Consider the following 24,627-nt stretch of genomic DNA (forward strand, 5'->3'; position numbering starts at 1 on the left):
TGACCTATATCAAATATCAAGGTTGCTGAGCACGGCGCCCAGGCCTTTCAGTCCTCATCTAACAAAAAGCAGCTGCTACTGCCTTTGTCGTCAAGCTTCATTACCAAAATCCCCTCTTTTCCAGCTTAAAAATTTTACAACGAAAACCAGAAAAGTTTCTTCAAGTCTCCTTGTCAATCAAATACTGTGATTTCCTTATATCTGTAGAGCACTTTAGGAGTATGTTTTCCTCTATACATTACAATCATCCTAGGAAGCAGACATTAATTTTTCTCATTTTAAACATGAGAAAACTGAGGCAGTTAATATGTAACAAAGCCAGGCTGGAGTCCTCCTTACTTATGGAATTCCATATCCAGAATTCTCTCCCACAGAGCTGCACACCTGGACATCTCCTACTCTGCCATTCTTGGTCTAAAAGGTGGCTTCAAGAATTAAATCCTATTCCATGTGTTGTATAATCATCAGGGAACACACCAAATGAGGACTTTCCTTGTTCCACACCACATAAATACACCCAGTTCAGTATTCAGATTTCTGGCAAGCTCATTAAATTACCAACCCTTTGGGTTTACAGTCAACCATAATGGCCAAGTCACACACATCATAATAGTTAAGCATATTTCTCCTTTAGTGTGTGTTTCTTTTTTTTTAGCCTGTGAAAGATGTTTTTCAGACCTGGTAAAAGGTTACATAAATGTATCTCAAACCTATCTTATCCTATTTATTTATTAATTTTTTTTTTTTGAGATGGAGCCTCACTTTGTCGCCCAGACCGAAATGCAGTTGCACGTTCTCGGCTCACCGCAACCTCCGCCTCCCGGGTTCAAGCAATTCTCCTGCCTCAGCCTCCTGAGTAGGTAGCATTACAGGTGCCATCCACTGTGCTCAGCTAATTTCTGTATGTTTAGTAGAGGTGGGGTTTCACTATATTGGCCAGGCTGGTCTCAAACTCTTGACCTGAAGTGATCCGCCTGCCTCAGCCTCCCAAAGTGCTAGGATTACAGGTGTGAGCCACCACGCCCGACCCCTATTTATTTTGAACAATCATTTTAGCTTGGTAGAATCATGTAAAATCTAGAGTCTGCCACCTAACACATTCTCCATTACTCCCAGACCAAAACTGGCCAGTCTGGGTATGCATTCTGCGCCTTTAGAAAATTGATTTAAAGATAAGTCCCAACTAAGAAGCCCAGAACACCAGAGACATTTTTCCCCATGCTGACACTGATTGCAACCTAACTTCATAAAATGATCTCACATTTTTCCACTGTGTTCACAAAAATACTATAAAGCTTTAATAAAATACTTTGTCACAATCTCTAAATACTATTGTAATCCCACATCTAATAACGCTATCCCTCAAAAGCATAATTTTCTATTAACCTAGCTAATGTCCACTGTGCATAATTCCCTTCACTAATTCAGTCAACAGACATTTCCTAAGAGCAAAGTGTATGTGGCAATGGAGATACAGCAATGAAGAAAACAGAGGAGGTCTATGGCCTTCACAGAGCTTTTGACTTGGGGAGAACAGATAATAAACTGACTCATATAACCAATTTAAACATTACAATAATGAGAAGGTGCCATGGGAGCATATAACAGGGAATTACAACCTAGTCTGGGGTCACGGAAGCCCTCACTAAGAGAGTAAAGTTTAAACAGACACCTGAAAGACAAGTAGGAGTTACACAGGAGCAGAAGGGGTTACAGCAGAGTTCCAGAAACAGGAAATACTGAGTATGAAGGACCAGAGGTCAAGAAGAACATGGAATGACTGCGAAAAATCCTAATGACTACAGGAAGAGCGAGGATGAAGCTAGACCAGTAGTTGGGAGTTGGGGGGTCAATTACACAATCATATAGGGTCTCAAACAGGCTATCTCAAGGATATGGGTCTTTTTCAAATAAAAGTAATACAGGATACTGATGTGTTTTGTGGACCAAGATGATCTCACCTCATTTTTTTTTTTAAGAGACAGGGTCTCACTATGTTGCCCAAACTGTCCCAAACACCTGGCCTTAACTGATCCTCTTGCCTCAGCCTCACACAGTGCTAGGATTACAGACATGAGCCACCACACCCAGCCTGTCTCTACACAGAATTAAAAAATTACTCAGGCGTGGGGGCATGCACCTGCGTCCCAGCTATTTGGGAGGTTGAGGCAAGAGGATAGCTTGAGCCCAGAAAAAACTGCAGTGAGCCATGTTGGCACCACTGCACTCCAGCCAGGGTAACAGAATGAGACCCTGTCTCGAAAACAAACAAAAAAAAAATTGTTAAAAAAATTTTTTTACATAGAAGATACACTGTGGTACTGGCAAAAGAAATGATAAAATAGATCAATGGGACAGAGTACAGAGCCGAGAAATGCACTCACACAAATAGAGTCAACTGATCTTTCACAAAGGAGCAAAAGCAATACAAAATGAAGCCAAGATTGTCTTTTCATCAAATGGTTCTGGAACAACTGTACGTGCACAAGCAAAAATATGAATCTAGACATGGACCTTAAACCTTTCACAAAAATTAACTCAAAAGGGATGATAGAACTAAATATAAAATCCGAAAATATAAAACTCCTAGAAGACAGGCAGCATTGGGTTTGACAATGATGTTTTAGATACAACATCAAAACACAACCCATGAAAGAAAGAACTGACCAAGCTGGACTTTATTAAAGACATTTTTCAGAGAATAAAATGACCAAGTCACAGACTGGAAGAAAATATCTGCAGAACACATATCTAATGAAGAACTGGTATCCAAAATATACAAAGAATTATTAAAATCCAGTGAGAAAACAACCCAATTATATAATAGGCAAAGAATGTGAATGTACACCACACCAAAGAAGATATACAGATGGCAAATAAGCATATGAAAACATGCTCTACATCATATGCCAATGAGGAACTGCAAATCACGAGATACTACTACACCCCTCTGAGAGTGACTAAAATATAAAATACTGATAATACCAAATGCTAGCAAGGATGTGGAGCAACAGAAACTCTCGGGAATGCAAAATTGGGGGACAATTTAGCAGTTTCTTACAAAACTAAACACATCATTACCAAATGATCTGGCAAATGTGCTTCTTGGTATTTACCCAAATAAGTTTAAACTATGTCCATACAAAAACCTGCAGATGAATGTTTATAGTCACACTTAGAAGCAACCAAGATCTTCCTCAATAGGTGAATGGGTAAACAAACTGTGGTAAATCCAGATAATGGAGTAATATTCAAAGATAAAAAAGAAATGAGCTATCTATATAACAGTAATGATGGACATGTGTAATCATATATCTGTCAAAACCCATAGAATGTAAAACATAAAAAGTGAACCCTTATGTACTATCGACTTTTAATTTTTCTTTTTTTTTTCCTTTGACACGGATTCTTGCTCTGTCGCCCAGGCTAGAGTGCAGTGGCGCAATCTCGGCTCACTGCAAGCTCCACCTCCCGGGTTCACGCAATTCTCCTGCCTCAGTCTCCCGAGTAGCCGGGACTACAGGCGCCCGCCACCACGCCCGACTAATTTTTTGTATTTTTAGTAGAGACAGGGTGTCACTGTGTTAGCCAGGATAGTCTTCATCTCCTGACCTCATGATCTGCCCACCTCAGCCTCCCAAAGTGCTAGGATTACAGGTGTGAGCCAACACGTCCAGCCGACTTTTAATTTTTAATATATCAGTATTGGTTCATCAATTGTACTGCATTAATGCAAGATATTAATAACAGGAGAAAGTGACTTAAGATTATGTGAGAATTCTCTGTACTTTCTGAGCAATTTTTCTGTAAACCTAAAACTGCTCTAAAAAAATAAAGTATTAATTTAAAAAAATATATACAGGTAATGTGGCTTAAAAAATACAGTGTTGGAGAATGGATTAGAAATGGGCTAGAGCACATGCAGGAAGATCAAACAGGAGGCTATTGCAGTAGAGTCAAACATAGGGCTGATGGTTTCCTGGGATGGCTAACAATAGGAGGTAGATAGAGAAAGAGTCTTTAGGAGGTAGAATAGACAGGACTTCACAATGCATTAAATGTAGGCAGAAAAAAAAAATGATTCCCGGGTTTCTAGCTTGGGCTAGTAGGGATAGTGGTAGAATTTACTGATATGGAAAACTGGAGGAAAAACAGTTTGGATGAGAAAGATGGCAAGTTAAATAACCGTGGGAAATATAATCACAGACACTAGACAGGCAGCTGTGTGGGTGGCAAAGGTAAGCCACGGGCTAGGAACATACGGTGCGATTCCCTGGCGTATCACTGGTTAGTGAAGTCGCAGAGTGTATGAGACAGCCTAAGGAGAGAATGCAGACAGAAGAACTAAACATTCAGTGGCTGGCCAGAGGATGACAAACCAAGAGATCGGAGTGTAAAGGAGCAACAGGGTTGGGAAAGGGAGAAAAGGATGAAATCCAAAAACTGTGGTATCACAAAAACCAAAGAAAGAAAATATTTCAAGAAGAAAGGCATCGTCATGTGTACTGAATGTGAGTAAGAAGAGGAACTGTAGCACACGTCCACTGGATTCAGTGAGGTGGAGGTCATTGGAGACTTTGGCAAGGGCAATCTGGGTGAGTAAACAGAAACTTGTACACACCAGTCTCAGAAAATTCTATGAAGAAAAGCAGAAAATACATGGCAGTAGCTGGAGATAAGACAGGGCAGAGGTAGGTGTTTTCTAGTCTGTCTTTTAAGACCAGAGTTTTAAGCATGTTTTGAATGGTGATGAAAAGAAGGTAGAGAGGAAAAATTTGAAAATGATAGAAAGACAGGGATCGAAGTTATTGACAGTGATACAGCAATTATTCATGACTTCAGTCTGACAAACTAGATCCTCAAAAATGGCTAGTTATGACTCAGTGAACAAAAAGAGTAAAAAAGAATAAAAAAATTAAAATAAAAAGCTAGTCACTTCTCAAAAAGAAAAATCTTCCCCTAGTAATTATTTATTTATTTAGACATAGGGTCTCACTCTGTTGCCCAGGGTAGAGTGCAGTAGCATGATCATAGCTCACTATAACCTCAAATCCCTGAGTTTAAGCAATCCTCCTGCCTCAACCTCCTGAATAGCTGGGACTACAGATGCACACAACCAGGCCCAGCTAATTTTTGTATTTTTTTTATAGTGATGGGGTCTTGCTATGTTACCCAGGCTGGTCTCAAGGGATTTCCCAAAGTGCTGGTATTACAGGCATGAACTACTGAGCCTGGCCTTTCCCTAAAGTTTAGATATGCTTTTGCTGCCTTTTTTAAGTGGTAAATAGGCATATGTACTCGCATCTGCATAAGAGTTACTCCTGCCTACAACAACTTGCAATATCCTAACACTGAAAACTACACATTGCTGAAAGAAAGTAGAGGTCTAAGTAAATGGAGAAATATACCAAATTTACGGATTGAAAGACTAATACTGTTAACAACGTTAGCTCTTTCCAACCTGACTTAAAGTCAATGCAATCTTAAAGTCCTAGTTAAGATTTTTAGAGAAACTGAAAAACTGATTTTAAAATGTATATGGAGGCCAGACACGGTGGCTCATGCCTGTAATCCCAGCACTTTGGGAGGCCGAGGTGGGCGGATCACCTGAGGTCAGGAGTTCGAGAACAGCCTGACCAACATCGAGAAACCTCGTCTCTACTAAAAACACAAAATTAGCCAGGCATGGTGGCGCATGCCTGTAATCCCAGCTACTCAGGAGACTGAGGCAAGAGAATCACTTGAACCCAGGAGGCTGAGGTTGCAGTGAGCCGAGATCGTGCCACTGCACTCCAGCCTGGGAGATAGAGTGAGACTCGCCTCAAAAAAAAAAAAAAAAAAAAAAAAAAAAAAAAGTGTATGGAAATGCAAATTATCTAGAATAGCCAGAACAATTTTGGAAAGGAATAACAAAGCTGGATGACTTACACTACCTAATTTTAAGACTTACAATCACCAGGCATGGTGGCTCACCTCTGTAATCCTAGCACTTTGTGAGGCTGAGGTGGGGGTTGCTCGAGACCAGCCTGGTAGACACAGCAAAATCCCGTCTCTACCTAAAATACGAAAATTAGCAAGGTGTGGTGGCAGGTGCCTGTAATCCCAGCACTTTGGGAGGCCGAGGCAGGAGAATCACTTGAACCCAGAAGGCGGAGACTGCAGTGAGCCGAGATTGTGCCACTGCACTCCAGCCTGGGCAACAGAGGGAGACTCCATCTCAAAAAAGAAAAAAAAAGACCGGGCACGGTGGCTCACGCCTGTAATTCCAGTATTTTGGGAGGCCAAGGCGAGCAGATCACAAGGTCAGGAGATTGAGATCATCCTGGCTAACATGGTGAAACCCCGTCTCTACTAAAAATACAAAAAATTACCCGGGTGTGGTGGCATGTGCCTGTAGTTCCACCTACTCAGGAGGCTGAGGCAGAAGAATCACTCAAACCTGGGAGGTGGAAGTTGCAGTGGGCCGAGATCGTGCCACTGTACTGCAGCCTAGGCAACAGAGTGAGACTACGTCTCAAAAAAAAAAAAAAAAAAAAAAGACTTACAGTAAAGTTACAGTAATCAACACTGTTTAATACTGGCCTGGCCTAAGGGTCAACAGAAAAACTGGGAATCCATAGTCCCACATTTACATGATAAATGGATTTTTAATGAAAGTACCAAGGTAGTTCAATGGGGAAAGGATATCATTCAACAAATGGTGCTGAAACAACTGGATATATATCTGAAAAATGAATAACCCAGACCCCTGCCTCATACCATATACAAAAATTATTTTTAAATGGATCATATATCAAAATATAAAAGCTAAATCTAGGAATATTCTAGAAAAAAAGGAGAAAATCTGCATGACACTAGTAGTGTCATGCAGATTTTTATATGTTTTCTATTTCTACATAGTCACTGTCAATGAGGTAGACAAATACTTCTTACACAAGATACATAAAAACACTAAACATAAAAAGTTGACAAATTAGAATTGATCAAAATTAAAACTTGGTTCTTCAAAAGACAGTAATAGCAATAAAAAGACAAGTCACATGCTGGGCAAAATATCTATTTTACATATATGTATATTTATCTTATCAAGAACTTGAGTCTAGAATGTACTTTTTAAAAAACAGAACTCAATAAGATAAACAATCCAATAAAAAGTAGGCAAAAGATATCAACATATACCTTACAAAAAGAAGATATACAAATGACTGATAAGCATGTGAATAAATGCTATACCTCACTAGTCATCAGGGAAAAGCACATTAGAATGAGATGCCATTTTACATCCTCTAGAATGACTAAAATTAAAAAGACTGACAATAATAAGTATTGGTGAAGATGTGGAAAACTAGAACATGTACACTGCTGCTGTGAATACAAAACCATGCAACCATTCTGTAAAGTTGTTTAGGAGTTTCTTACAAAACTCAAACATACATTTACCATATGACCCACCAATTACATTCCTGTTTACCCTAGAAAAATAAGAAGCATATATCCATAAAAAGACTCATACCTAAATGCTTATAGCAGCAATCACCCAAAACTGTAACTAACCCAACTGTTCATCAACAGAGGAATGGATAAACAAATCGCAATATATTGACACAATGGAATAATAGCCAGTAATACAAAGGGACACTATTACTGTACACTCAACACAGATGAATCTCAAAAACACTGCTAGCAAGAAAAGTCAGCACAAAAAACACGTTCTGTACAGTTCAGTTTATATGAAGTTGGAGCTGGGGGACTGACTGCACAGGAAACTTTCTGGGGTGATGAAAAGATTGGAGCAGTGATTACATACTCATCAAACTGTACATTTACATTATCAGCATTTTATTATATTTAAATTATACTTCAAGGTGGATTTTTTAAAAAACTGAACAAGTACTTCCACTGTGAACAGCTTACCAGACTAGTAATCATGAGCGGAGACTCTACCCACTATCCAATGTGCAGCCCTGGATCAATCTCTTACTCTTCGGTCACCCAGTCTATGGTATTCCGTCATAGCAGCCCAAACAGACTAAGACAGTAAGAAAATACAGAATTCAAATACTAAAAGAAATACACAGGCTATAAATATGTGGAGTTCTGCTTATGCAAATGTTACAGTTGAAGAACCACAGAGGTTTTGACTTTTTTCCTATAAGTAAGCCTCAGAGTAAACTGTACTTCAACAAAAGTAAAGAAAATTTGCGGCGATAATCAACTGCCTCTGCAAAACCTCAGCAATCATCACAGGAACTTGACTGGCTTGCTTTGCAGAAACATACAATTTTGGAAACGGGTCCTTTTGAATTTTTTTTTTTAAAGTTAGGCCTTAAAGGCTTTTAAGAGAAGGGGAGGAAAAAAAAAAAAACCCCAAACCATCAAAGACAATCAAATCTGAACCAAGCTATGAACAAGACAGGAGTTTTCCACTGAGAGGAAAAAGTTTACACACACACACACACACACACACACACACACACACACACTACTGACTAGTAATAAAGCCTACTTTAAAACCTGTGGGGCTGTGCGCACAATGCAATATTACTCAGCCTTTAAAAGGAATGAAATTTGTTACATGCTACAACATGGATGAACCTTAAAAATGTGCTAAGTGAAAGAAGCTAGACACTAAAAGGCAATTATTATATGATTCCACTTACATGAACTATCCAGAACAGGGAAATTCAGAGAAGCAGAAAGTAGACTGATTTAAGGTTAGCAGCGGGAGAGGAGGAAAGGGGACTGGAAGTTACTACTGAATGAATACAGAGTTTCAATTTGGAATGATGAGAAAGTTTGGGAAACAGTGGCAATGGTTACATAGCAAATGCCACTGAACTGTACAATCAAGATTGTAAAAATGGTGACTGTTATATGTATTTTATCACAAACATATAGAGGCTGCTACAATTTCTTGGGGAGCATTACCATGCAGCAACATTGACAAAGGTTATGATTCCCCTTACTTGCCGGGGTTATGAAAATTTCCAAAACAAAATAAAGGTCCCAGGAATCAAGTTCTCTCTCTACTCTTGCATCAGAACTAGAACTGCTTTGGAATTACCACTGTCCTTCACTCTACCACTGTCCTTCACTCTACCACTGTCCTTCACTCTATCACTGTCCTTCACTCTATCAATCACTGTCCTTCACTCTATCACTGTCCTTCACTCTATCAATCACTGTCCTTCACTCTATCAATCACTGTCCTTCACTCTACCACTGTCCTTCACTCTACCACTGTCCTTCACTCTATCACTGTCCTTCACTCTACCACTGTCCTTCACTCTATCACTGTCCTTCACTCTACCACTGTCCTTCACTCTACCACTGTCCTTCACTCTACCACTGTCCTTCACTCTACCACTGTCCTTCACTCTACCACTGTCCTTCACTCTATCAATCACTGTCCTTCACTCTATCACTGTCCTTCACTCTACCACTGTCCTTCACTCTACCACTGTCCTTCACTCTACCACTGTCCTTCACTCTACCACTGTCCTTCACTCTATCAATCACTGTCCTTCACTCTATCACTGTCCTTCACTCTATCAATCACTGTCCTTCACTCTATCAATCACTGTCCTTCACTCTACCACTGTCCTTCACTCTATCAATCACTGTCCTTCACTCTATCAATCACTGTCCTTCACTCTACCACTGTCCTTCACTCTATCACTGTCCTTCACTCTATCACTGTCCTTCACTCTATCAATCACTGTCCTTCACTCTATCAATCACTGTCCTTCACTCTACCACTGTCCTTCACTCTACCACTGTCCTTCACTCTATCACTGTCCTTCACTCTACCACTGTCCTTCACTCTACCACTGTCCTTCACTCTACCACTGTCCTTCACTCTACCACTGTCCTTCACTCTACCACTGTCCTTCACTCTATCAATCACTGTCCTTCACTCTATCACTGTCCTTCACTCTATCAATCACTGTCCTTCACTCTATCAATCACTGTCCTTCACTCTACCACTGTCCTTCACTCTATCAATCACTGTCCTTCACTCTATCAATCACTGTCCTTCACTCTACCACTGTCCTTCACTCTATCACTGTCCTTCACTCTACCACTGTCCTTCACTCTACCACTGTCCTTCACTCTACCACTGTCCTTCACTCTACCACTGTCCTTCACTCTATCACTGTCCTTCACTCTATCAATCACTGTCCTTCACTCTATCAATCACTGTCCTTCACTCTATCACTGTCCTTCACTCTATCAATCACTGTCCTTCACTCTATCAATCACTGTCCTTCACTCTACCACTGTCCTTCACTCTATCAATCACTGTCCTTCACTCTATCACTGTCCTTCACTCTATCAATCACTGTCCTTCACTCTATCAATCACTGTCCTTCACTCTACCACTGTCCTTCACTCTATCACTGACCTTCAGTCTATCACTGACCTTCAGTCTATCACTGTCCTTCACTCTATCACTGTCCTTCACTCTACCACTGTCCTTCACTCTACCACTGTCCTTCACTCTACCACTGTCCTTCACTCTACCACTGTCCTTCACTCTACCACTGTCCTTCACTCTACCACTGTCCTTCACTCTACCACTGTCCTTCACTCTACCACTGTCCTTCACTCTATCACTGTCCTTCACTCTACCACTGTCCTTCACTCTACCACTGTCCTTCACTCTACCACTGTCCTTCACTCTACCACTGTCCTTCACTCTATCAATCACTGTCCTTCACTCTATCAATCACTGTCCTTCACTCTACCACTGTCCTTCACTCTATCACTGACCTTCAGTCTATCACTGTCCTTCACTCTATCACTGTCCTTCACTCTATCAATCACTGTCCTTCACTCTATCAATCACTGTCCTTCACTCTACCACTGTCCTTCACTCTATCACTGACCTTCAGTCTATCACTGTCCTTCACTCTACCACTGTCCTTCACTCTATCAATCACTGTCCTTCACTCTATCAATCACTGTCCTTCACTCTACCACTGTCCTTCACTCTACCACTGTCCTTCACTCTACCACTGTCCTTCACTCTATCAATCACTGTCCTTCACTCTATCAATCACTGTCCTTCACTCTACCACTGTCCTTCACTCTATCACTGACCTTCAGTCTATCACTGACCTTCAGTCTATCACTGACCTTCAGTCTATCACTGTCCTTCACTCTACCACTGTCCTTCACTCTACCACTGTCCTTCACTCTATCAATCACTGTCCTTCACTCTATCACTGACCTTCACTCTATCACTGTCCTTCACTCTATCACTGTCCTTCACTCTATCAATCACTGTCCTTCACTCTATCACTGTCCTTCACTCTACCACTTCACTCTGTTTCGAGCCCTGAGCATAGGCCAGTTTGCTTGAATCATCAAGTCTTGAAACCACCTGTCACCAGAATTGGACACAGGTGACTTCATCTTATTTTTGAATACTTTCTCCTCTTGATTCTACATTCTTCTCATTTTCTTGCTGTCTAGCTTGATGGTCTTGACAAGAGATGTTTTCACAGAGTGGGTCTTGGTGAAAACACGCTAAGAGGAAGCGGAAACGGGATAGAAACAGTTCCTTCCGGTCATTTCAGAAGCAACGTCCTTGAGAAGGTATCTGGCTCAGAGGCAGGCGGGCTTGGCCGCGGGACCGCGTGAAGGTTCTCTTCAGGTTGCTTCTATTTTCTTGAGTGAAAAAACATCAATGAGATTGAGAAAGAAGAAGAGGGCATTGGAAGGTTGGAGAGAAAAGGTTTGAATAGTATCCTAGCCATCTAATAATGTATTCTCTCTTTTTATTTTGTATTTTTTTTTTTGAGACGGAGTCTTGCTCTGTCGCCCAGGCTGGAGTGCAGTGGCCGGATCTCAGCTCACTGCAAGCTCCGCCTCCCGGGTTCACGCCATTCTCCTGCCTCAGCCTCCCGAGTAGCTGGGACGACAGGCACCCGCCACCTTGCCCAGCTAGTTGTTGTTGTTGTTTTTTAGTAGAGACGGGGTTTCACCGTGTTAGCCAGGATGGTCTCAATCTCCTGACCTCGTGATCCGCCCGTCTCGGCCTCCCAAAGTGCTGGGATTACAGGCTTGAGCCACCGCGCCTGGGCTCTTTTTTTTTTTTTCTTTTGGAGATGGAGTCTCACTCTGTCACGTAGGCTGGAGTGCAGTGGTGCTCACTGCAATCTCTACCTCCCAGGTTCAAGCGATTCTCCTGCCTCAGCCTCCCAAGTAGCTGGGGTTACAGGTGTGTGCCACCATGCCTAGCTAATTTTTGCATTTTTAGTAGAGATGGGGTTTTGCCATGTTGGCCAGACTGGTCTTAAACTCCTGACCTCAGGTGATCCACCTGCCTCGGCCTCCCAGAGTGCTGGGATTACAGGTGTGAGCCACCACACCTGGCCTAGTAATGTATTCTCTTTTAAATGTCAATTTTATCACGTCCCTCTCTTGCTAAAACACTTCACTGCTTTTTTAAAAATGAACTACACCACAGCAAAGAATTTCCTCATAACTCTCAGTCACGCGCAGAAGCACTGTCTTCAGGGCCAGGCATGGTGGTGGCTCACTCCTGTAATCCCAACACTTGGGAGGCAGGTGGATTGCTTGGGTTTAGGAGTTCGACAAATGCTTTCTCCAGTGGGAGAGAAAGCAGTATAGTTACTCCTGGTGTGGTGCGGACGACCCCAGCCTGTCCCTCAATACTGGAGATGTTTTCTAAGGGAAAAAACTTCCCTTTTCTTATTGCCACATGATTCCACTTATCCTCATGGGTGGAGAGTATGCATCACTAGGCCTGCCTTTTCCCAGCACACTGCCTTACACGACAGGTGCTCTATTTAATACCCACTGAACTACTAAAGTAAGCAAACACTTTATTGAGTTTCCAGGCCAAGTAATGATAGAAAAGGACTTGAGAATCTCACAGGTGAGACCGGCAAGCCCCAAGAAAGGGGAACAAACACACCCCACCTCATCAAAAGAGCGCAAAGCAATCACGGCATTTAAGTCAATAATCCTGTGTTAGTCATTTCCACAGAAAGTTCTCAAACTGCTTATTTAAAATATTACTATAGTACTTTGAACTAAAGTGACTTTCATCTAAGTTGCTTACAGCACTTGATTAGTAACCATTAATTAAGGTTTCACTCTATACAATGTATAATTTCGATTTTGAAAACAGTAAAAACAAGGCACTAAAAGGTTAAAAAAACCAAGATTAAAAGATGAAACTTTTAGAAGTAAAAAAGCCACACTATTTATACTCTATCCTGATTAAATCTGAAGAATATCATTCCTGCTAACATTTTTCCTTAACTATACCTACCGAATCAAAATTAATTATGACAGTCCAGGCGTAGTGGCTCATGCCTGTAATCCCAGCACTTTGGGAGGTCAAGGAGGGTGGATCACCTGAGGTCAGGAGTTTGAGACCAGCCTGGCCAACATGGCAAAACCCTATCTCTACTAAAAATACAAAAATTAGCCGGGCATGGTGGCACACACCTGTAATCCCAGTGGCTGGCTGAGGCATGAGAATCGCTTGAATCCAGGAGGCGGAGGTTGCAGTGAGCCAGGATCACACCACTGCACTCCAGCCTGGGCAACAGAATGAGACTGTTTAAAAAAAAAAAATCATTAGGAGAGACTGTTGTTCTAAAATGCTTAGTTTCAGGAACACAGACAAGGAACTTGAAGAACTACTTTTTCTTTTTTTTTTTTTTGAGACGGAGTCTCGCTCTGTCGCCCGGCCTGGAGTGCAGTGGCCGGATCTCAGCTCACTGCAAGCTCTGCCTCCCGGGTTTACGCCATTCTCCTGCCTCAGCCACCCGAGTAGCTGGGACTACAGGCGCCCGCCACCTCGCCCGGCGGCTAGTTTTTTGTATTTTTTTTTTTTTAGTAGAGATGGGGTTTCACCGTGTTAGCCAGGATGGTCTCGATCTCCTGACCTCGTGATCCGCCCGTCTCGGCCTCCCAAAGTGCTGGGATTACAGGCTTGAGCCACCGCGCCCGGCCGATGAACTACTTTTTCAATCATAGGTTTCATTAACAACTGTCTGCAACCCTAAAAGGTTCACATTCCCATAAAGTTTGCTCCTTAAAGGCAAATGAATTTCCTAACTCCACAGATGACTTAACTCAAACAAAACATCATGGGTACAACACAGTAGACCAAAATCCAAATTGAGTCCTTTGTATGCCAGTCAGTTTCATAAACTATAAACCATGGTAAATTTCAACTAAGAGAATCAGTGTCTTAGAAAACAGGAAAAGCCCAAGGTCTGTAGTTCAACCAGTCATTCTATGCTTCAATCCCCTTTGGTTATTTCCAGTTATTTACATGGTTAATGAAAAGGCAGAGAGGCATGTTCAGAAAACTGTCTCTTGTAGAGCAGATGAAAAAAAGTAGAAATTAGTATTTGAGAAAAGGAAAAATTTAATATTGCTGCTCTGATGTCACCCAAATGATAATGACCAGCTATCTCCAACTTAAAAAAATACATAAAAATAAAGCTAAACTGTGGTATGTTTCCCTGCTTTAGGGGAACCATGGCCCTATATCAAGTAGATAAATAGATTACTGTATCTAGATTACTATATAATTATACAGTCCAAATATATCAGAAATCATAATAAATGTACATAGGGGCCAGGTGTGGTGACTCACACCTGTAATCCCACCACTCTGAGAGGCAGACACAGGAGGATTGCTTAAGCCCAGGAGTTCGAGACCACACATGGGCAACAGACGATGATCTCTTATATTTAAAGAAGAAAAAGGCTGGGTATGGTGGCGCAAACCTGTAATCCCAGCACTTTGGGAGGCCAAGGCAGGCGGATCATGAGGTCAAGAGATCGAGACCATCCTGGCCAATCTGGTGAAACCCCGTCTCTACTAAAAATACAAAAATTAGCTGGGTGTGGTGGCAAGTGCCCGTAGTCCCAGCTACTCAGGAGGTTGATGCAGGAGAATCACTTGAACTCGGGAGGTGGAGGCTGCAGTGAGCCGATATTGCACCACTACACTCCAGCCTGGTGACAGAGCGAGACTCTGTCTCCAAAAACAAACAAAGGCTGGGCGCAGTGGCTCACGCCTGTAATCCCAGCACTTTGGGAGGCCGAGGCAGGTGGCTCACAATCACGAGGTCAGGAGATCGAGACCATCCTGGCCAACATGGTGAAACCCCGTTTCTACTAATATACAAAAAATCAGCCGGGCGTGGTGGTGGGCACCTGTAGTCCCAGCTACTCGGGAGGCTGAGGCAGGAGAATGGCGTGAACCCGGGAGGCGGAGCTTGCAGAGGGCTGAGATCGTGCTACTGCACTCCAGCCTGGGCGACACAGCGAGACTCCATCTCAAAAAAAAAAAAAAAATGAAGAAGAAAGAAGAAGAAAGAAGAAAGAAGAAGAAAGAAGAAAGAAGAAGAAGAGGAAGAGGAAGAGGAAGAGGAAGAAGAAGAAGGAGGCCAGGCGAGGTAGCTCATGCTTGTAATCCTAGCACTTTTGGGAGGCTGAGGTGAACGGATTGCTTGAGCCCAGGAGTTCAAGATCAGCCTGAGCAAAATGGCAAAACCCCATCTCTACAAAATAAAAAAAAAAAAAAAATTAGCTGGGTGTGGTGGTGCACACCTGTAGTCCTCACTACTTGAAAGGCTGAGATGGGAGGATCACTTCAGCTTAGGTGACAGCGAGAGACCCTGTCTCAAAAAAAATAAAATAAAATAAAACAAAAAATAAAATTAAAAAAAACTGGTAAAACATGCTTATTAAAAGACAGACTCTTAAATGAGATACAGAAGAGATAATCTAGTAACATACTGTTCATTAAAAATAGACTTAAAACAAGACACAGAAAGGTTAATATAAAAGGGTGGAAACATATAATACATGCCAGGAAAACACAAATCAGAAGAAATATCAAAAAGAAAAATGGGCCAGGCACAGTGGCTCACGCCTATATTCCAAGCACTTTGGGAGGTCGAGGCAGACGGATCATTTGAGGTCAGGAGTTTGAGACCAGCCTGGCCAACATGGTGAAACCCCATCTCTACTAAAAATACAAAAATTAGCCGGGCATGGTGGTGCACATCTGTAGTCCCAGCAACTTGGGAGGCTGAGGCAGGAGAATCTCTTGAACCTGGGAAGCAGAGGTTGCAGTGAGGAGAGATGGTGCCACTGCACTCCAGCCTGGGTAACAGAGCAAAACTCCATCTCAAGAAAAAAAAAAAAAGAAGAAAAATGAATTTAAGAAAAATAGTATTAAAAGAACCAAAAGAAGTATTTCAAAAAATAATGATTATGAACTTGCCTATACCAAATAATATAGTCTCAAAATGTAAACTTGAAAATTTTACCTAAAACTGGCAGTCAGAATTACAAGGTGAAAATAATAAATCCATAGTCACAATAGGAAAATTATGAACATCTCCCCTCAAATTAGCCAGGTATAGTGTCATGCACTTGTACTCCTAGCTACTTGGTGGCTGAGATGGGAAGATCACCTAAGCCTAAGCGTTTGAGTCCAGTCTGGGCAACATAGCAAGGCCCTGTCTCTAAATTAAAAATAAATAATTTTTTTTTTTTTTTTTTGAGACGGAGTCTTACCCTGTCACCTAGGCTGGAGTGCAGAGGCGCAATCTCAGCTCACTGCAACCTCCACCTCCTGGGTTCAAGTGATTCTCCTGCCTCAGCCTCCTGAGTAGCTGGGATTACAGGCATGCACCACCATGCCCGGCTACATTTTGTATTTTTAGTAGAGATGAGGTTTCACCATGTTGGTCAGGCTGGTCTCGAACTCTTGACCTCGTGATCCACCTGCCTCGGCTTCCCAAAGTGCTGGAATTACAGGCGTGAGCCACCATGCCGGGACAATAAATAATTTTTTTAAAACAATACCTCCTCCCAATAAAACTTATAAATCAGACCAAAAAAACTGGATGAAGACTGTCTGAATAATATGAATAAGCCAAATGGAACATTTACACATACACATATACTTTTCTATGACATACAGAATATTACGACATTTCATCTTTCAAAGGTTAAGCATTATTTTTAATTAGAAGACCAAAAGTTAAGGAATTGAGAAACCAAAAAACTTCATGACAGGAAAGGCCGAGAAACATATAGGTAGGATCCCAGCAGACAAAAGGCTTTCAACAGTGGCAATAATTTAAGAGATGTCACAATGTCATGTCAAGGCAGTCTCTGAAATCAGCTGCCTGTGGTCACATCTAGGCTCTAGTACTCACATGCTGCATGATTTTGAGAAAGTTTCTCTCTCTATAGCTGTTAGTGTGTCTGTATAATGAGGATAACAACTGTACCTGCTTCATAAGGTTCTTGTCAACATTAAATGATACACGAAAAGAGCTTACAACAGTGTCTAGCAAACTGTTAGCTTTAAAAAATGTTAGTATGCTACTAAACACAATGGGGTAGCTCTATGTGTACTAACATGTAAAAAGATGCTCAATATGTATTCGGATTAAAAAAGGTACGTTGCAAAATGCTAAGCAAACCATGCATGAAAACGTTTATATAAAAATAAAATACATAAATAATAAACCCATATACATATATATTTGTCTAGGAGAATACATAAATTGTTAACAGTTACCTCTGGCAAGTGGGACCAGAAGAGCTGGGCAAACATTTTGTTTCTATATTGTGTGAATTTGTTTCTATATTACTTTCATACATTTGTTTTATATATATATGTATATATGTATGTATTTAGAGACAAGGTCTTGCTCTGTCACCCAGGCTGTAGTGTAATGGCATAATCATAGCTCACTTTAACCTCAAACTCCTGGGCTCAAGTGATCCTCCCCCTTCAGCCTCCCAAGTAGCTGTGGCTGCAGGTGTGTGCCATTACGTCCTGCTAATTTTTAAAATTTTAAAAATAAAGACAGGGTCTCATTATGTTACCCAGGCTGGTCTCAAACTCCTAGCCTCAAGCAATCCTCCCACCTCCGCCTCCCAAAGTGCTGGGATTGCAGGCATGAGCTACCATATCTGGCCTCTTTCATACATTTTAAATTACAAAAAAATGTAAAAATCACATTTCACAACTGAGTTATTTTGCCACCATAATCCTAAAACAATAAGCCTAAAACTGTTACTGCCATAAATAGTTTGGTTTGTCCCATCTCTACATTGGTTCCTTTGCCCATAAAACAATGGCTCTCAAACCAAGCTGTCAGATTACCATGGTATTCCATAGGCTGGAATGAAGCATCAGACCACTAAGGTCTAAGAGTAATAGCTTTTCTCAAGTCACCTAAATACTTAAACTAATGAGACAATTCTCTCTAAATATTCTCTCAGTCATGGCAGCTGCTATACTTTTACTGGCAAATGATGAAACAAACAATATGCAAATTAAAAATAACATCCATTTACAAGTTTATTAGGGTTACTTCTATATAGCTTTTTTATGGATGTGTACGCTTATAGTGAATTTATATTATATAAGCCCAATAAAGTCATTCTCTACTAGTAAAACTGTTTTTCATTTATAAGACAGATAATCATGTGTCTGGAAACTCAAGCATGGTAACTTTAAGCTCTGAACAAATTTGAAACTCACTGCTCTAAATTCGCCTTTGAGCCCCTGCAGGAAAATTATAATGTAGGTTTTTTGAGAAAACACTTACTTTAACTGTCCTTTTAAAAATATTTCATGACTCTAGACACTGAAAGAAAGCAAGTATCTGAAACAGTCTATTACTAGAAATAAGTTGACATTCACTGAGCATGTACTATGTGCCAGCACTTACCTGTGTCAAGCACTTCACTTGTATGTTATTGTATTTTATTGTAAATCCTTGCAGTAATTCTATCAAGCAGGTATGATTCTTACCCTATCTCCTTCTGATAAAGAAACTGAAGCATGAAGAGGCTACATAATTTGCTCAAAGTCACACAGCCAATGAACAGGCAGAGATACCAAAAAGTAGGTGGCACCTACTCCTGTGGAGGTCAAGGAGTGGTAAGGGATTATTACACACAGAATAAAATTCTGACAGACGGTGTGATGAAGTGGAAAGCGTACTGGACTGGGCACAAGCTGACTTAAACCTGGATTCCACTTCCCTAATTTCATAAATTTGAGACTCAAGAAAAAAACTTAACCTCTCCAGCATCAGCTACCTGCTCTGAATAAGACAATGCCAGAGTGATTCTCATGTAATTTCAAGCTCTAAATATACTGCTAAATATGTATTTTAGCACTGACAAGGTAGCCAAAGCAAGAGAATGAAAATAAAGGCTGGATCAGTTGCCGCAGGAGCGTATTCTAAGAGAATCCAGAGAGGTTCTCAGTTTTTGAAACAAAACAGCTGATTCATCCAGGTGCGCGTTAGAAACCGTCCCAACCCCCTTCACAGGCCTGCGGAATTAGACACCATAGATTCATCCAGGTGCGCGTTAGAAACCGCCCCAACCCCCGTCACAGGCCTGCGGAATTAGACACCATAGATTCATCCAGGTGCGCGTTAGAAATCCGCCCCCAACCCCCTTCACAGGCCTGCGGAATTAGACACCATAGATTCATCCAGGTGCGCGTTAGTTAGAAACCATAGAGGGAGGATCTGGTACTCCACATTTTTAGCAGCTCCGCAAGTGACACATACTGAGAACTACTGGTCTAACAACTACACTGATTCTTCCTACCCACTGATTTAGGCATTAGAGAGAACAGAGCTCAATATAAAGGATATATTCCACCCCTTCTGTTTCTTGAAATTAAGAATTCTTTCAAATTGCTTAATCAAAAAACTCTGCAGAGCTTCCTTAAGATACAATCACCATACAATGCACCCTAAGTACCCATTTTAATACTTTTTAATACACGCAGAGTTGTACATTCATGATCACAAGTAATTTTAGATCATTTTCATCATCCCAGAAGAAACCCATACCCCTTAGCAGTCACTCCCCATTTTTCTCCAACCGTACTCCCTCCCCTCAGCCCTAGGCAACCATTAATCTACTTTCTAGCTCTACAGATTTGCCTATTCTGGGCATGTCATATAATGCAATAATATAATATGTGGTCTTTTGTGACTGGCTTCTACAACTTAGCATGTTGATGTATCAGTACTTCATATCTTTTTATTGTCCAATAATATTCTGTTGTATGGCTATATCACATTTTATTCATCCATTCATCAGTTGATAGATATTTAGTTGTTTCTAAATTGCCTAATTTTAAGTTTTTTAAAAAGTACATTAGGTTAAAAAAACTGCATTACAATTTTTCCAGGTAAATATATCAATGTCATCTATTCACTATAATAAGTCTTACTGCAGTATAAAAATGTACTACAGTTAACAGTAGCTTTCACATGTTATTTACTGATATTAAATAGGCTGCCAAAATATAAATATGGTTATCATTACATGTTTAAATAGTAGAGGTTTATATTTTTTAAACCAAATATTGTTTCTTTCAAAACCAGTTGTTAAATTCTGGTTCTGCCACCAAAGGTTATCTCTTCTGTACTGGAAAACTACTGACTTCACTTTCCAGTTCACAAATGCTCTCCTTGTCTCACTTTAAAAAAAACCTCCGTGGACTTGCTCCAGTCTACTTCACAGACCTTATTTCTTACTACTCCCTTTCTTACATTGCTAGTGCTGACCTATTAATTGTCCTTACGGACAAATATGTCAGCTTCTATTAAAAACTCTGGAAAACTACATAGATTTTCCTAAATCTTTTTCTTTTAACTTCAGGGTTCTTTTATTAAGCCTTTAATACTTTACCCCTGCTTCAATTTAAATTTCTTTTCCTACTTTAGATATAGTCAGAAGTTTTCTTCCAATAATTGACAACTCTCAAGGCACAAACATCTTTCCCACTTGGATTCCGTGTGGTCAGAGACATGTCTGTTTTGGTCACTCTTGTATTCTCAGAACCTAGGAGAGGTCATGGGTAGTTATTCATACAGATACATACAGAGATAGAAAGAATTTTTCAAGGCAGCTTAAAGGTAATTTTCCTACTAGCTGACATCTACTGAGCTTCTATGTGCAAGGTCCTGTGCACGTATTATTAACGTGAATTATTTCTCATACAATAGTATTAAATAGGTATTATGCATATTAACACCTCTGTACCCAATTTCAGAGATGAAGAAACTAAGATTAGGTAAAGTAAGTAGAAAGTAAGTAAGCAACAGAGCCAGAACTCAAACCCAGGTCTTTCTCCATCGCCCATGAAGTTGGCCACTATAGAGCTCCATTCATATAAAGTAAAAGGCAACAGAGCTAAAGACAGAGCAAGTGAAGGAGGAGACCCTGACCCTGGACCACCACCCAGGTACCAAGGGAGGAGGTCTGAAGGCTGCCCACTCTTCCAGGGTGTCCAGTGGAGAAAGCAGGCATACTCTATGATCTTTCCTCAAACACGCAAGTATCATCAACAGGAAAGAGAAGGCACAAAAATTGCCAGGATACATAAAATGCTTTCCCTCAGTACCAGGTGCCCTTAGATAAAAGGTGCTCTTAGGTAGAACAAGCCTGTTCTGAGTGGTTTACATTTCATCACTTCTAAAAAAATCTTCTGTGCCAAGCTGAAAAAACAAAAAAGCCCAACCTGAGAAGAACCGGGGCAAGGACGCTAGCTAACGCCCAACTGCCAGTTCCTTCTGGTTCTAATTCAATGACATCCACTGCCTTTAATTCAATGACAGCCACTGCCTCATTACTCATTTTATCTATGTCAAAACAGGGAAGCAGGGTCCAAATGTTTTTAAGAATTAACTTATTCTTTGCTACAGCATAGTTTAATTCAACAATGATATCCACTGTCTGTTCATACAAACTGTATTTTTATAAAACAAATTTATATTGATAAGAACAGAGGTTTGCAATTTTTAAAGGCTTAGATATATAATAAATATATTTTCAGGACTAGCTGGGATACAAGAATATTTTAACCTTGCCTCTTCTAGTAACATTTTCCCTATGCAGTAACTGAAAAGTCATCCTAAAATGCCATCTCCTAATTTTGTTTTTTTTTTTTTTTTTGAGACGGAGTTTCACTCTTGTCGCCCGGCTGGAGTGCGATAGCGCAGTCTCGGCTCATTGCAACCTCTGCCTCCTAAGTTCAAGTGATGCGCCTGCCTTAGCCTCCTGAGTATCTGAGATTATAGGCATGTGCCACCAGGCCTGGTTCTCTTTTTTTGTATTTTTAGTAGAGAAAGGGTTTCACCATGTTGGCCAGGCTGGTCTCAAACTCCTGCCCTCAGGTGATCCACCTGCCTTGGCCTCCCAAAGTGTTGGGATTACAGGCATGAGCCACTGCGCCCGGCCACATCTCCTAATTTCTGAATGAGTTGTGTCCCGAAGTTCCCTTTCAATGCAATATGAAAACTTTAATTTTTCCCACAGAAAAAGATTTCTGGCCTAAAGAAGAAAGCCAAAGGAAAAAAACAAAAAGAGAGAAAGTTATAAGATGTTCCAATATTGGGCCACAATGGACTATTTAAATTGAAAATAGAGTATTAAAGTGTCCTGAACCTCATGTCCACCTTATAACCCCTGAGCCCTGAGCAGCAGCACGGCAGCATCAGCACTGTGGAGGCCTTGAGGGCCAGACGTGAAGAGCAGCAGTGAGAAGACACAGGCATGAAGACCCCCAGGAAGCCACTCTCAAGTGGAGCAGGAGCACTACAGGCTCCTGGGCAGGAAGGCTGGCGGGAGAGGCACCTTTTCTTGAGTCCAGGACTTCCCACGTGCATATGTTATTGTGTATAGTTTGCAAAATGGGTTATGCAACTGTCATGATTTCTTTGGCCGTAATCAAATTCACTGAGGTAGTACTTAGCCAAAATAGTATCTATAAATAATATATAGTCATTTATTATCATTTCTTCCTCACTATTTTTACATATGAGAAAGTCTCTGACCTCCAAAGCATACATTCTAGAAGAGGGAGAGAGGCAATAAATAAGATTAATAAATTACAGTACATTAGAAGGCACTAAATGCGATGGAAGAAAATAACATCACATGCAGAGGTGGCTGTGGCAGTAGTCTGCAGTTTTAAATAGCACATTAGTTCAGTGTAGCCTTCACATCAGATGGTTACACAGGAGCAGAACCGAAGGAGGTGAGAGGCTAAGTATGCAACCATTTGGGGAAAGAGAGTTTCAGGCAGAAGGAACTGCCAGTGCAAAGGCCCTGAGAAGGGAGTGTGCCTGGAATGCTATGAAAATAGCAAGGCAAATAGTGTGTCTGAAGGAAGCGAACAAGAGAGAGCATGAAATAAGAAGTAACGGAGCACCGGGGTCACACAGGGCCTTGCTGACCACTGGAAGGGCTGTGACTTTTACACTGAAGAGGAGGGGGAGCCACTGCAGGTGAGTAGAGGAGTGACACATGGCATGACATGACAAAAACTGGTTGCCTCTGGCTCCTGACTGAGAATAGCTCTAGTGCAGTAAGAGCAGTAGGAAGGAGTGCTGATGAGAAACAGGCAGTTTCCGGCTACAGTTTCAAAGTACAACCAAACACTTTTGCTAATAGATTGACTGTTAGGTATTAAGAATCAAAGGCAACCCCAAGGTTTCTGGCTTGGTCAGATATAGAAAACATCAAGAATAGGCTGGGCGCGGTGGCTCACGCCTGTAATCCCAGCATTTCGAGAGGCCGAGGCCAGCAGATCATGAGGTCGGGACCATCCTGGCTAACACGGTGAAACCCCGCCTCTACTAAAAAATACAAAAAATTAGCTGGGTGTGGTGGCGGCGCCTGTAGTCCCAGCTACTCGGGAGGCTGAGGCAGGAGAATGGCGTGAACCCGGCAGGCGGAGCTTGCAGTGAGTCGAGATTGAGCCACTGCACTCCAGCCTGGGTGACAAGAGTGAGACTCCATCTCAAAAAGGAAAAAAAAAAAAATCAAGAATAGGTTTGGGGGGAAAAAATCAGGAATTAACTTTAACTTCGAGATATTCCATTGATATCTAAGTGGACCAGTATGTTGGCAGTCAACTTCAGAGAAGTAAATAATTCAGGGGAGATACCGAGTTGTAAGTCATCAGCACAGAGATAAGATTTAAAACAATGAAACCAGATGAGATCACTGTCCTGGATTTGAGTTTGAGTCTCAAGAAGAAAAAAAGAGTTCACCAGGATTTTCTTTTTTCTGAGATAATAAAGAAATTGTTGGTATTTTACTTAGCTGAAGACTCATTTGAAGGGCTTTTAAAGTGTATTATAATAGTTAATATCTGTTAAACTAATGTAATATCACATTTTAGACAAAGTTATAATCACATTTTTCATTCACATTTTTCATTTCTTCTTCAAAGAGCAAAATTCTTTTTCTATGTTTGTGCATCAAAAACAAGAAGATTTATAAATGTGGGTTTATAGATCATCTAATCCAATCCCTTTGTGTTATAAAAAAGAAGTGAAGGAAGGTGAAGGTGAAGAGAGGCTAAGTGACCTGTTTGAATTCACGTAGCTCACCCATGGTAAACTACAGCCCTGGTCTGCAGACTCTCTGTCCTCTGTGTCACTACTGGCTTTTCAGGTTAAGGAGTTCCAGTTAATAATAATCTTGCAAACCCTGTCTCTATCTTAATATAACTGATTATCATTCAATATCACCACAATGGCAACAACTGCAGAGTTA

General features: G+C 41.0%; 1 protein-coding gene across 3 annotated transcripts in view; it reads right to left on the minus strand.

Annotated features, from left to right (window-relative positions):
• SPIRE1 (spire type actin nucleation factor 1) overlaps positions 1 to 24,627 on the minus strand; it is a 190,787-nt gene that overhangs the window by 105,492 nt on the left and 60,668 nt on the right. Inside the window, exon 1 of one of the 3 annotated variants that reach the window (XM_030925978.1) lies at positions 7,915 to 7,988. The exons of the other annotated variants lie outside the window; for them this stretch is intronic. Coding sequence (XP_030781838.1) covers positions 7,915 to 7,929 — 15 coding nt within the window. The 5' untranslated portion in view covers positions 7,930 to 7,988. Of the gene's footprint in view, positions 1 to 7,914; positions 7,989 to 24,627 lie in introns of those variants that run through there. 3 annotated transcript variants of the gene reach the window in all.

Source organism: Rhinopithecus roxellana, chromosome 21, assembly GCF_007565055.1.
Source record: "Rhinopithecus roxellana isolate Shanxi Qingling chromosome 21, ASM756505v1, whole genome shotgun sequence".
Classification (NCBI taxonomy): domain Eukaryota; kingdom Metazoa; phylum Chordata; class Mammalia; order Primates; family Cercopithecidae; genus Rhinopithecus; species Rhinopithecus roxellana.